Source organism: Alosa pseudoharengus, unplaced genomic scaffold (genome assembly GCF_046254945.1).
Source record: "Alosa pseudoharengus isolate Yale_2024_CS ecotype anadromous, Long Island Sound unplaced genomic scaffold, YU_APseudo_1.1 YU_APseudo_1.1_scf_14, whole genome shotgun sequence".
NCBI classification, from domain to species: domain Eukaryota; kingdom Metazoa; phylum Chordata; class Actinopteri; order Clupeiformes; family Clupeidae; genus Alosa; species Alosa pseudoharengus.
The window spans coordinates 39,512,603-39,528,306 of record NW_027468609.1 but is presented as its reverse complement, the minus strand read 5'-3'; the positions used below and the strand labels follow the sequence as shown (position 1 = coordinate 39,528,306).

Sequence of the window (15,704 nt, the reverse complement as noted above, 5' to 3'; positions counted from 1 at the left end):
ATGTAGCTCTAGGTGTAGATTGTGAATATGCATACTCACCTGATTGTTTTCCAAACATCAAAACCATCTAGGCTTTTTATCCCATATGTTGATCCACCAGCTAAGTTCACCAGTGTAGGCAGCCAATCAGAGATATGGATGAGCTCACGGCTAATGGTGCCAGGTTTGTCCAGCAAAGGACTACTAACAAAGCCAACAGCCCGCACTCCCCCCTCCCATAAAGACCATTTTCTGCCACGCAGAGGCCAATTGCTGCCTCCCGCCAGAGTCTGTCCTCCATTATCTGTAAAAAAAAAAATGACACACATTCATATAGCTAGGTAGGTAATGTCTGAAATATGACAGAATATAAAACAACATTTATCATTAAGAATCAAGAAGCTTGAGCACTGTGGTCCCCTGAAAGCACAGGGCATACACACCAAAACAGACATGCAAAAAAAAGAACAGAGGAAGTGGGCCAATCAAGTTCAAGCAGTTTATTGTCATGTACTCATAAAAGGAATTATAAGTAATGAAATTCTTGTGCTCAAGAGCCAGCTCAACTTTAAAGGAGAAATCCGGCCGATTTTTACATGGATCTTGATCGCTAGACGTCACGAGTACTCTCGATACGGAAAACAAACCCGACCAAAATCGGTGCTACCGAACTGGAATAGCTGCAGCTAATGGCCAGTACTCCTAGTTACAATGCTAGTTCTGGGGGCATCATCTAAACGTGCCTTTTTTGCCTCTTAACAGACTCAAAATGTCATTAAAAGTTCAAATGAGTTCAAAAACTCATTATTGTGAATAACCGTTTGAATTCAAATTTGTATTAGGGCTGGGTGATAAAACGATAGCGATATATATTGTGATAGACATGTAATCGTTATCAATAAAAATATGTTCGATAGAACGTTCGATAATTAAAATCAACACACACCTCCCGCCTTACGTTGTCCATAAATAAATAGGCTAAATATATCTTGCATTTTAGCTAGTATGTGCAATAGGCGATAGAAGTAGGCCTACCTTAAGGACTCTCATGAGTCCTTGCCCTGTGCACTCTCTCTCTCTCCCTCTCAACAGACGCATCCCTCCTCAGCATGCACATTTATTCCAAACATTCAAAATCGTAAAAGACGACTGGCTATAGTATATATAATTTATAAATTGCTATTAAATCTGGTTAGCATCATTAGCACGCTGCGCAAATTTGTTCAAAACTGTTGCATTCAAGTTGACTGCTAAGTTCTTATCATCTCAATCCCGATGTAAATGGAAAATTATTTTCCAAGACTCAAACCGGCCTGTCCCAAGAAGAAAAAATATTCATTTGAAACTGAAACACAAGTGGGGAAACTCGATGACCCGACCAACCAATTAGACCCACAAGACAAAATTAGCCTTTGTGCAGTAAGATTGTGCATAGCCCTGAATATTTTAAACATCTCAAGTATTCTCATAAGAGTGAACTTTTCTTACTTATCTTAGCTGACCTGATTGCTTAGATTCTGGTGCTTGTGCTTGTTTTTGCTAAAGAAATAAGTAAAGGGATGACATTAGATTTGCCTTTGCCATACCTTGGCCTCACCTAGCCACTTTTATTTAGTATGTCTCAATCAAACATTGAAATAACTTATGTTGAACATTTCATTTTCTTTCTTACTGGCCTGTCAGTCTTGTGGACACACTTGCATGCAATTGTCCAACCTCTACTAAAGAAGCCCAGTGTTGATTACAGTGACCTGAAAAACTATAGGCCTATTTCCAAATTACCTTTTGTTTCAAAGATCCTGGAAAAAGTTGTTCTCTCAGGTCACTTCTTACTTGAATGCTTTCAACATCCTAGATAAATTTCAGTCAGGTTTTAGAAAACTTCATAGCACCGAATCTGTTCTACTTAAGGTGCAAAATGATATTCTTTGCTCAGTAGATAATCGTTCTTGTGCCCTCTTAGCACTTCTTGACCTTAGTGCTGCTTTTGATACCATTGACCATAGCATCCTGTTAAAACGTCTGGAGGTTGAAGTTGGTCTGCAAGGGGTGGTGTTGAAATGGTTCACATCATATCTGAATGATAGAACATTCTCTGTAAGATTAGGTAATTGCTCTTCGTCCAATGCTCCTATCCTATCAAATGTGGTGTTCCATTTTAGGCCCTCTGCTATTCTCCCTATATATGCTGCCTCTTGGCTCCATTTTTAACAAACATAACATTCAATATCACTGCTATGCTGATGACTCTCAATTTTATCTGCCATTAACAGCCGAAAGTTCCTGCACTACAAGTCCAGAGTGCTAACCAGTGGGCCACTAGTTACATCTAGGCTGGACTATTGTAACTCTCTGTATTTAGGTCTGAACCAATCTACCCTTGCTAGACTTCAATTAGTCCAAAATGCAGCAGCTAGGCTTCTTACTGGAACAAAGAAATATGCACATAAGTCCTGTGCTGGCCCAACTCCATTGGTTACCTGTCAATTACAGAATTCATTTTTTTTTTTTACTTTTTTTTTTTTTTTACTTTTTGTTTTCAAAGCCCTAAATGGAATGGCACCACAGTATATCTGTGACCTTTAAGTCCCTACTGTCCTTATAGGCCACTGAGGTCTTCCTCACAACTTCTTCTATCAGTCCCAAAGGCAACCCTTAAAACTAAAATGACTTTTTCTGTTGCTGTCCCTAGACTCTGGAATAATCTCCCTATAGAAATTAAGTCCTGTCCCACCATCAGTAGTTTTAAATAAAATGTAAAGACCCATCTATTTTCTTTGCCCTATAATGTCCATTAATTTATCCCCTTGTTTGGTTCTTTCTTTCTTTCTTTATTTATTTATTTATTTTCATTTAATCTTATTTCTATTTCTTTTCTGCATTATATTAACTTGCATCTAACTTTACTGTACATCTTTTTCTAGGCCTATAGTAGTAGTAGTTTCAGTAACCATATGTTTATTTTTTATCTACAATCATAATCTGTTTATTATTATTATTATTATTATTATTATTATTGGGCAGTTCCAGTGTTATGGATGTGACAATTGGACTCATGTGCCTTAGAGTGGGGGCAAAATTAGTATCAGTGAATTAATTTGCATAACTTTTAACGCAACCTCTGTCCTCTGAATACTGAGAAATCCTCAAATTTCATATAATAAATTTCATCCTAAGAATACAAGGCATTTTATCAGCGTTATGGATGTGACATGAAATGGACACACTTTTGTGAATGATTACAGGTTTTCTACAAACTCTGTGAATTTTAAAGGAAACTGCCGAAACTATGATATATGTACCATGAAAGAGGCTTGAATGAACACAAAAAGTGTGTTTTTGAAACTATGCGTCATTTTCGTAATGCATTATGTAGGAAAAACTGGCGTTATGGATGTGACGGTTTCACGTTATGGATGTGACGTGTCTGAACCAGTCCTCGACAAACTACATAAAACACATAATTAAGTAGTGAATTTTGATATGAAACAATTGAAATAGTAATCATGAAAAACTAGCGATGAAATTATTGCTTCCTCAGTGCCCACTAAGATCCACAGGAAGAATCAGGACAACAAGTCATTTAAAATATAAAAAAGAAATTTATTTTTTTCTTTTACCGTCATCAATTTTGGTCAGTGATTCCCGGGTTACTGAAACACCAGGGAACATGAAACTTGGTGGCCACTCCCCTAAATAACTAGCCCTACCTGAACCGTTGCACCCAAGATGACAAAATATTTATGGTATGTTAGTCTCAAGAGCCCGCATCAACTTAACCCATACCCACTCATTTGTGATTTGCACACATAAAGTACATGCACGCGCATGTGCACACACGCACGCGCACACACACACACACACACACGCACGCACAGTCGCACACATACAGACAGGCAAGCACACACACACATAAACACATACAGACAGGCAAGCACGCACAAACACACCCACACACACACACACACACACACATGCACAAACACCCACCCACATGAATGCAGACACATAAACACACACACACAGGCACGCATACGCATGTGGGCATGCAAACACATACGCACACACACACACATAAACACACAAACACAGGCACGCATACGCACATGCACACACACAGACACACACACACTCTTATAAACAAAAGCAAACTCACATATGCACACACTCATTTACATGCACATGAGTTGCAGGAGTAGGAGATGGAGACAAATTGACAAGCATGATTTATTTTTGCGAAGAGAATATGCATATTTTGTACCGCTATGCGGTACATGTAGTTTATTGCTGCCCTTACTCATGTTACTCTGTGGGTATTAGCTACAGAGGACCTGACACTTCAAATGCTGTCATATTGCGTCACATTTAAAATTAAACTGTGTTAAGCAGACGTGAACGGCAGGCTGAACAGATCTGCAACAGAAGGAGGTTGCTATGTTAACTCCAGCTGCAAAGTCAGCCATCTTCACCAGCTAACACGATAATCCAGTTACTGTACAACATTAGTATGACAGTTACAGGAAGATAATCGCTCAGATTTTTGTTATTAGGCCACTTGAAAATAGGCTATGGCTAGGCTAATCACTGGAGGTATTTTAATATTATGTTTGTTTTGCTAATGGTTAGGCAAGGACTCCCTGTGGTTTTGATCAACCTAATCTTTGAAATGTCAATTGTAAACACTAAGTTGAAATGTGTTGAAACTGGCATGCCACCAGAACAGACGTTTTATCGGCTTTGAGGTATAATAAAGTCCCCAGTCTTGTAAATTCACATCATGTAACGTTCATAACGTCACATCCATAACGCACCATTAAAGGTTTTAAAAGTAAGAAAGGGGCACAATTTGGTCATCACACTTTACAGTGATATAAATCAGCTTTGCACAGACACTATGGACATTGTCGCATCAACACTGTATGTGTAGCATAAACTTTTCCTATAAAACGTTATGGATGTGACATGGCCATGGAACTTGCTGACTTAAAAACAAAAGCCTTACAAATGTAAGGAGTTGTGCTCTTAAAGGCAAGCTGAGCATAGACATTGCTCTACCATTCCCTTGTCAATCTGGAATTTGTCAAATGACACAATTTGTTTGAACATTGGGTCCATTTATCCACTTTTGAAATATGGATAATATTACCATGTAAAAAAGTTGTTTCTGTATGGTTGCACACCATATTTATGATGTAAAAAGATTGTAATTCTCCATCAAATTAAATCAGATCAGTTACAAACAATAAAATATAGACCTAAATGAAGATTTTAACAACAGTTCTATTTGCGTATGCACAACTTTTTTTTTCCATGGTAAGGATGACCTTTGCATGGAATTGCCCTATTATTTTAATTAATTTATTTTTATTTTTTGTCATTTATATCATTATTTTTGTTTTTATTACTGTTTATTTTATTTCTGAGCACCTTGGGTCAATAACATTGCGTTTACAGGGATAACTGGCTTGTGGCGGCTAAGCGTTCATAGTGACGTCACTTTTTGATCCTTCGTCGGCTCTTCCTATCATTGTGAAGCAGAAGCGTTGGATTGTTCACCCACTAATAGGGAACGTGAGCTGGGATTAGACCGTTGTGAGACAGGTGAGTTTTACCCTACTGATGATGTGTTGCAGGTTGAGAGGGCGGGGCATTGGGGATGTTTTTTCTGTATGTTATTTATGAATTATTATTATTTATGAATTATGTATTGCTCTTTTAAAAAAAAGCACTGACCAAGAGTGGCAACTTGAATTTCGTTGTGTTGATACTCTGTATTTTATGCAATGACAAATAGAGCTTCTATTCTATTCTATTCTATTAAGTGTGCTATACAAGTAAATATGACTTGACTTGACACTGTTATCTTCGTCCTCCGCCTCGCCATATTATAGCCTACGATAGTGAACGATGTTGAGTAGGCCTATTTGCAGTACCGGTACTTCTGCCGCCTGTAGTAGCTGCCAAGACCGTCGCTCTAGATAGGCTACGTCACGTCCCTACAGAGCCAATGATAGCCCATTCTACACAAGAGACACCGTCCCACTCTGTAGGCTATTTCAAGTGGAGAGAAAATAGTAAATTGAACAATGACCATAGCCTACGTGTTCACGTAGCCTTTTGAAAACCGGGACATTCAGTGTCCCGGGAGTGGATACATTTCCCAGGACAGGCTATTAAAAAGAAGGACAATCCCGGTAAGGGGAAACTGAACAGTCCAACCAGTAGACTATGATAAACTAGCCAATTAAGCTACTTTGTTTACAATATTTCCAGGTTTCAATCAGTGCTGCTGACTTATGTGCACATTTATTTATTTGAGTGTTTTTCATGATTGTGTTGACATTTCTTCTCCCTGTTTGCTTCGATTGATAACTGAGGTGATTCAAATCAGAGGAAGGTTAAGTTAAAATAAAAGTGTTTAAATTTATTTTTTTCTTCTTCTGGTCCTTATCTGAAATAGGAAAATAGGTCTGCATACTTTTGTATCTTCTACCAGATGGTAGGAGGGTGAAGAGACTGTGGTTTCGATGATTGGGGTCAGCAAGGATCCGCTCAGTCTTTCTCCTACAGCACTGGCTATAAAGGTCCTGAATAGTTGGTAACTCAGTCCTTGTAATGCGCTGTGCTGACCTGATGCAGAGCTTTGCGGTCATGGGCGGTGATGTTAGCATACCATGCTGTGATGTTGCCAGTCAGGATACTCTAAATGGTACAGCAATAGAAGTTGGCCAGTATTTCACCGTCTGCTGTTTTGCGGACTTTGTGACCATACCTATATGGTGTGACCAGCTCAGATCTTCACTGATGTTATTTCCAAGGAATCTGAAGCAGCTGGCTCTCTCCATTGCTGTGCCCCCAATGTAGATGAGTGTGTGTTCCTCTTCCTGCAGTCTCCTGTAGTCCACTATCAGTTCCTTGGTTTTGCGGACATTGATTTCCTGGCACCAAGATGTCAGAGTTGCCACATCTGCTCTGTAAGCAGACTCATCATCACTTGTGATACAGCCGAATATGATGATGATGAGATGGTGGTGTCATCAGCAAAGTTAATGATGATGTTTGAGGTGTAAGTTGCCATACAGTCATGAGTGTACAATGAGTACAGCACTTCATAATACCAGAGGTGAGAGCAACAGGGCGGTAATCAATGGAAGGTAGCTGTCCGAGCTCCTAGTGCTGAACATACCTCTCCGTTCACCCATGGCTTCTGGTTAGGGAAAGTTCGTACAGTCACTCTTGGTACAATGTCATCAATGCATTTGCATATGTAGCCTGTTACATACTCAGTGTAATCATTGATGTTATCAGCAGCAGTCCGAAAAACTCCCCAGTCTGTAGTGTGGAAACAGTCACACAGGGCAGCGTCTGATTGATCTGTCCAGCGCTGTACTGAGTGAATCACAGGCTGCTCACATTTGAGCTTCTGTCTATTCCGTCGTGATCCAGGGTGTTATCACTTTGAGTTGGGGAGCTCACATGTTGATGGGTACTTCGGTAGAACTTTCTTGAGGTTGACTTTATTGAAGTCGCCTGCCACGATAAATGCAGCCTCCGGATGCAATCAAAAGCTGCTATATGTATTTTTATACTCATATGATGCTATAATACGGTAACATGGCATAATAATTTGAGGGTGGTAGCACCAGAACTCTAAATGTCAGTCTTGGTTGACTCTGATTTCAACAGTTGAGCTGAGTTTGTGGTTTGTTTTTATTAAGCCTGTCAGAATGAATATGAACATGAATCTGTCTTACAGTGCATTGTTTTTTCCTTTTACAAAAAAAAGTATTCCAAATAATGTTGACCACATTCAAAAATGTATGGTTATGATTATGAATACAACCTCGGTTTTCTGAAGGAAAACACGAGACGTTAACCAATGTGAAGTCATCCACACGTGGCGCCATCAATCTGAACTAGGGATGTCACGATTAGAGATTGTGGTCGTACGATTATTAGTCAGGGGGCCTATGTGGTTTCTATGAGTTTGAAATGTTAATTTTTGGAGAGTGGTTGGACTGTCTTTAGAGGTCACTGAACATGGAGGAAAACGATGTCTCCATTTTTTTTTACCTGTCTTAACCCTATTTTTCTGAAATTGTATATTTCACTGTAATTAACACCATAAATTTCGCCTAAATCACTGGCTATGTTGAATAAAGTTCACAAAACAGTTATTTTCAACAGTATGACCAATCAGTTTCACCAAATACACATACTCCATTGCTGAAAGATAGCGAAATCATAACAGAATCACAGATGAGACCTTGCACAACATCGGACTTGTTACTGGAGGGTTGCCGGTTTGAACCCCGACCAGTAGGCACGGCTGAAGTGTCCTTGAGCAAGGCACCTAATCACTCACTCTCCGAGCGCCACTGTTGTTGCAGGCAGCTCACTGCGCCGGGATTAGTGTGTGCTTCACCTCACTGTGTGTTCACTGTGTGCTGAGTGTGTTTCACTAATTCACGGATTGGGATAAATCCAGAGACCAAATTTCCCTCACGGGATCAAAAGAGTATATATACTTATACTTATACATATTAGATCTCACCTCCACAATTTCCTCACCAAAATCTACAACTAGTCTACTAGACCCTATTTCTACTCACCTTCTTAAGACTGCGCTCCCCTTCCTGGATAATGTTTTGCTCTAGATTATAAATAATTCAATGCTGTCAGGGCATGTACCGCAGTCGTTTAAGATATCTGTTATTACAGTAAGCCCTCCCTCAAAAAACCTAGCCTTGTATCAATACTTGTCCTCCTGGACCTCAGCGCTGCCTTTGACACCATAGACATGACATACTTAGGCTTGAAAATTTGATAGGCATCAAAGACTGCACTCGGAGGGTTGCCAGTTCGAACCCCGACCAGTAGGACCGGCTGAAGTGCCCTTGAGCAAGGCACCTAACCCCTCACTGTTCCCCGAGCGCCGCTGTTGTAACAGGCAGCTCAATGCGCCGGGATTAGTGTGTGCTTCACCTCACTGTGTGTTAACTGTGTGCTGAGTGTGTTTCACTAATTCACAGATTGGGATAAATGCAGAGACCAAATTTCCCTCACAGGATCAAATGAGTATATATACTTACAGTAAATACTTATACTTAAATTCTTAACAATTTGTACAGGTCCATAATAAACCATCTACCCAGACTATGGTAAAATATGGAGTGCCTAAAGGCTCAGTACTGGGGCCTGTTGTTTTTATTATTCTTATGCAGATGATACACAACTATACTTCTCCATAAAACCTGATTAACCCCGTTAGCCAAACTTGACACATGTATAAGAGATATAAAGACATGGATTACGAATAATTTCCTGCTTTTGAACCCAGATAAAACAGAAGTCATGGTTTTAGGTTCTAAAAAGATGAGGGATATCCTATCCACATCATTGGCTACAAGCTTACAGCTTCACATGATTTCTAGTAGTGAATCTATATTAAGTATATAAGTATAAGAATATATACTCTTTTGATCCCGTGAGGGAAATTTGGTCTCTGCATTTATCCCAATCCGTGAATTAGTGAAACACACTCAGCACACAGTGAACACACAGTGAGGTGTGCTGAGTGTGTACTGGAAGCGCTAACCAGTAGGCCACGGCTGCCCCCAATCTTAGCATGCTGCAGATGCTCACTGTTACAGGTGGATTTGTAGCAGTTCCTGTGCCAAACTGCTTTGTTCTGTAGTAAAATAACTGCACTGTAACATAATCGTTGGCTGATCTGTGATCACCATCTCCATACTCTCTTATGGACAAAAACAAGAAATGTGGCATATGTCTCTAGTGATGGGTTATTCACCAGTCCACACATATCTGCCACTGGATACATAACCCAAAATCTGTTTCTTTTGCTGTAGAGAATATGTGTGCCATCACCTGACTAACAGAAACACCTCCGAATATGATCTAACTAGACTGTGCAACCATGAACTATGAAAATGTGCTTGCTCAAATGTAGAAAGCTAGAAGGTCACTAATATCACCACCAACCATGAAGAATAGAGCACTATGTGCTTCAGGTTATTCGATATTCTAAATTCTATAACTGCCAGCTATCAACAGCCAACTGTCACTGCTAGTGTATCTCTTTCTCTTTCTCTTTCTCTCTCTTACACACACACACACACACACACTCACATGTCTGTTTCTCTATCTGATCCTTTTACCCTTTCTTTTCTTCACACTTAGGCTACGGAAGGCCTTACTCAGCTGGTACTAGCTATGTAAAAGTCTATTAAACTTGATTTAACAGAGATCTCTGCACTTTGTGCTCTGAATGGATGTAGATAAGAACTGGCAGAGCAGGCTAGGCCTATACTCAAGCACACTAATAGGCATGAATTGATAGTATTGATATTGAAGTATTATTTTTTTAAGCGGACAATTTTGAGCACTTTAGGCACAATTTCTTGTTAAAGAGATCAATCATCAGCCTAAAAATGTTTTATAATGTTGTATTGTTTATGTGGTCCACTTTTGCACACTACCTTGTAGAATATCTTTGCGCTTTGGCACCAAACCCTATGCTATAATACCAGCAATGTGAGGTTTATGGACAAAACAAACATAAATTGACTTCTTCTGAATTTGACCTTTGATTTGGGTCCTTCAAAACCTTAAAAAAAGAGACATGTTTCTTTTTTACTCTTAAGAACCCCTAGAACAAAGATATAATACTCTCCAAAAATTAACATGCGAATCCCACAAGCCCCTAAATTAGACACATAGGCCCCCCTACTATATAAAGAATAATCGAAGATTTCTGAAGAATAATCACGATTTCACAACAGCAACCCCAACAGTACTAATGTTTAAAATCACACAAACACATTCTTTAGAGATTTTGATCTTTAAAGGTTATTTATTGCTGTGTTTTAAACACAATTAAATACTGCAACACTGTAAACTATATCCAGATTTCCCCATTAGAAAGTGTTCTAGTATTTCCAGTTTGTGCATTCTTTTAACATTTGCTTAAGAGGTAGATAATGGAAACATGGAATAGGCTAGATAGAGTGAATTGAGAACATCTAGAGAACATACTAAATTCTGCTCCACACACACACACACACACACACAGAAGATTATGGATAAATGTCATACAGTATTGTTTCTATTCCATATATTTTGAAATTCATATTATGTAATATTTTGTTAATAATTTATAGTATTTTATGATGTGTAATTACTAGTAGATAAAAAATTAGTAATTTGAATACTTCATATTGATTTTTAAACTATTAGGCATATCATTAATGTGTTGTGTAGGTCTAACTGAGTGCAATATCGCAATATTCCAATCCTTTATAGGCTCATATGATGTGCGGGCTAGAGGGATAGTTAGCAAGGAGCTCTCTCTACATGTGAAAGTTTGCCAATTGGTTGCGTAGCCTATTTCTGAAATGTCATTAAACCCAATAGTAGGCCTAAATTAACTAAATCTCATACTAGCATAGGTAGGTTAGCTACACAAACTTGACAGATGCAAGTGAGCAAATCAACTTAACGTTGATTTAATTACTTATTAATGACCAGTAATGGGAATAACGGATTATAAATAACAGTGTTACTAACAGCGTTTTTTCAGTAACAAGTAATCTAATTGATTACTCTTCCCATCTTAATAACGCCGTTACCGTTACTGCCAAAAAATTAATTGTCCGAAAATTAATTATTCGTGATTCGCTTCCTTGGTTAGTGGGCAGTGCACGAGACAAGCGCATAAATGCTGACGATTGGCTGAGGTTGAGTAAAATTTCATGGTAAGCCAATCAGAAGTAAAATTGGGCGGGTGTTCGAAAGCACGCATAGTCGGACACACAACGAACAAGAGAATCAGTCAAAGTGAAACAGGTAGGCCTAGCCTATGGCGAGCCCAAATAATCCAAAAGTAGCCTTCTCTAAATGGAAGTATAGCCATTACTTTCCTCTCCAAAAAATTAAAGGATCGAATGTACTAATGTGTGTGAGGACTTTTATTTTGAAAAAGTTTTGGGCAGAGGAAACAGTTGAACAGGATGTGTAGTCTTAAGAGAGCCATATTGTATGCTTAAAGCCTGAGACTGGCAGTTGCTGCAGGTGGCTGCAAGTTTGAACAAAGTTTCTAAGTTAAACTGTTCAAGAGAAATTGCGTTCGGAAAAAGTGGTAAGCGGAATAATAATAAGAAGTTGTTGAAGTTGCTTAGGAAGAACAGTACAGTGCATGTTCATGCACTGTAAAAAGAAGAAGATAACAGAAGATTCTGTTCAGATAACAGAACAGTGCATTTTCATGCACTGTAATAAGGAGACTTCGGATAACAGAACAGTGCATTTTCATGCAGTTAAAATGGAAAGCTCCGCAATCAACATCTGGATGACATAAAAATGCCTCAACTGTAGCAAGTTAAAAATCTAGACTTAAGACCAAACTGTTCTCAGATGCTTTTTGCTAACTGATCAAATGCACTTATAAAAGAAATGCATTGAAGTAGCAAGTCATTAAGAAGACAAAATACAATGCCATTTCATGTTTATTGCATTGTTTACCTTCCTCAACACCTTTTATGCCAATAGTCTACATTCCAAAGACAAGGTCTGGGCAACAATGTACCTGAGGAGAAGATGAGCACAGTGTTATTCCAAAGGTTATGAGCCATCAGTGCCTCTGTCACATTTCCTACAGCTTCATCCATCGCTGACACCATCCCTGCATAAATCCTGCGTTGTGGGTCCTTGATGAAACTGTAAGGGGTCATGTACCGCTCAGGGACCTGCAGAGGGTTATGCACTGCTTGGAGGGCTAAATAAAGGAAGAGGGGCTGTAGACATTTCATAAAATTATATGAGGTTATTTTATCTCTAGAGACATGATGAAAATATTATGCAAATCATTAGGTACATTAGGTAAAGTTTGCAAAGAGTTTATACAATCTACTGTAGAGCTTACTTTCTAAGAGTTCACTTTCAAAGAGTAATCTGTGGTAATTGGTATCAGCAGATTCTGATTTCAGTGATCGGTAATCAGTGATCCATCCCAAAATTTGACCAGAGCATCAAAGTTTATGTTTAAAATACATTTTCAGCTAGAAATCGCAACACTTAAGAATTTAGTTAATAGTCAAATTTAACCAGCTGAAATGTCCATGGGCAATGGCCAACAGTGTACGACATGGTGTCATTGCACAAGCAACCAGGTAACCTTACTGGCCATATAGAAAGCTCTGTGGTCTTTCAGTATCCCGGAAATCATAGACACAAAATTACTGAAGAAAAAAAAGAAAAAAAATAGATATAAACAAGAACACAGCAGAGAAAATAAGTATTCAACATGTCAACATGTTTTTTCAGTAAGTATACAAGTGAGGGTATTCATATGAAATTTTCACCAGACATCAGTATTAACTCCACACATAAAAAAAACACCAAACATTAAAGTCCATAAGTAGTGTTAATGTGTAATGACAGAGGAAAAAAGTATTGAACATGTTAAGAAAAAGCAGTACAAGGCAAGGAACAAGCTGGAATCTGTAATTAGTTAGAGATTAGTTCCCTCCTATCTGTGCAAATGAATATAAGATGGGCTATAAACATGTTTTTCATCACCAAGGTGTCACACAAGACACATCTCATGATGGGTAAAAGCAAAGAGCTCTCCCAAAACCTTTGCAACCTTACTGTTGCAAAACATATTAATGGAACTGGTTACAGATGGATTTAAAAACTTCCAGTTTCTTTCAGTAAGCAGCATTGGGACTGTGAGAAAGAGGCTTTGCCACCCCCAACTCACATTTAAGGGATGGGTGTGTCCAGAAAACTCCAGTGGTTGAAGGGTTGGCAGACAACAAATAGCTCTCGAGTTTTAAGTGATAAAGGTGCAGGTTTATTTACATTGCGCAGGTGCAATATATGAAATAACAAACAAACAAAAATACTTTGAAAAAGAAAACAAAACCGGCCATCATAGGCGTTACAAACTCACACTGAACATACAGCCTCGCAGCAAGCTGACGCAGTACTCTGCCATTCCAAACAACGCTCCCATTCCACTCTCTCTTTCTCCCTTAAATAGGCCTACCAATCAAAAATGAATTGGTAGAGCTCACTGTCCAACAAGGTGTAATACATGTGGAATAGCTATGGACCATTTTCCATACAGATATATAACATGACACAACACATAATTTTACCATACAAAATACATAAATGGCCACACATATACTTTACATACAGACAGGGACTTTACATACAACAATCAGAACAAATAATAACAAACTAATTAAACACACGCCAACTCACCACCCCCGCGCCAAACAATCCACTTTCCACAGTCCCGGGACAGTGAATAAGGAACTGGCTCCAATGCGGTTCGTGTTTCCCCAGGGGACCAGTATTCGGACGCACCCAGCAGAAAGTCGGCAAACAAGATGTGTGAGTGTTGTGTATGTTTTAAAAGTGATTTTATTGCTACTACGGAATGACAAATGGAGCTGAATCAGTGGGTACCTCACTGTTCACTATGTATGTTGATTAATAAATGTAGTAGACTGAACTGACATGCATTGTGGTTGTTTTAAATGTAATGTTTGTAGCGGTCGCTAGCACGGTAGGCTTTGAAACGCCGCGGGTCGGTGTATGTGATGCACGTCGGGAACTGTAGCCTATGCGTTTATCAGTGTAAATGCTATGTGGGAGCTGCGTGTAGGGAATTAAGGCTCACTAACGGTGGGACCCATGAAAGCGAGACCTTCGCTTTTCACAGGGACCATTATCTACAAGTGAAAGGAATATCACAGCATCATCAACCGGCCATGCACAGGAGCTCTTCGGAAGAGCCAAGCACCTCTTGGAGAAACCTCCAGAAAGACTTGGAGGCAGCAGGTACAATGTTACAGAGAAAATCGTAGGTAATGCACTCCACCTCCATGGCCTCTTTTGGATGGTTGCTATGGCAGCGCACATAGTTGAAAAGGCTCACAGCTCTCCTTTTCAAAGCTCTTTTTGTCATTTTCGTATTATTTCTTTATTGCTTGTTTGTGCATTATCAGTTCTGCGAACATCCGCTACACAAGCCAAACCTTATTGACATTGGTATCTGGTGCTGGTCACCAATTTCGAGAGTCTTTCATCATAAGCACAACATCCCAGACCAACCAGCTCTGCACACTCCTCAGAGCCTGCGATGCTGCCTTCAGGTCTGGTGATAGAGCTCTGTACAGGGCCACTCGAGCCAAAAGTGGAATTAAGAAAGCCAAGGCATAAGAGGAGCATAGAATCCCATCTGTCCAGCAACGATACACGGGAGGTGTGGCAGGGCATACAGGACATCACATACTAGAGAGGCTGTGATGCGACAACCGGAGACCTGAGTGCACCGCTGACAGAGAAGCTAAATTGCTTCTTTGCTTGCTTTGAAACATCACAACAGCAGCACTCATCTGTTCCAGCCCTGCCTCCACCCCCATCTGGCTCCTGCACCAGTCCAGCCCTGCCCTCATCCCCTCCTGGTTCCTACACCACTCTACTCTCTATGAGGGAGCCTGATGTCAGACAGATGCTCCTGGCAGTTAACCCCAGGAAGGCTGCCGGTCCAGACAGAGTACCTGGTAAGGTGCTCAGAGCGTGTGCCCACTAGCTCACCCACATCTTTACCAGAATCTTCAACCTCTCCCTGGCCCAAGCAGTCATCCCACCCTGCCTCAAATCAGTCACAATCATCCCAGTGCAAAGAAGTC

The 15,704-nt window shown here is 39.7% G+C and overlaps 1 protein-coding gene across 1 annotated transcript in view; it reads right to left on the bottom strand.

Moving 5' to 3' along the window:
• The window catches only part of arsb (arylsulfatase B), a 141,278-nt gene that overhangs the window by 31,522 nt on the left and 94,052 nt on the right, over window positions 1–15,704 (bottom strand). Inside the window, exons 4-5 of the mRNA XM_076284923.1 lie at window positions 12,584–12,791; window positions 40–283 (exon numbers count right to left, since the gene is read on the bottom strand). Coding sequence (XP_076141038.1) covers window positions 40–283; window positions 12,584–12,791 — 452 coding nt within the window. The remainder of the gene's footprint in view (window positions 1–39; window positions 284–12,583; window positions 12,792–15,704) is intronic.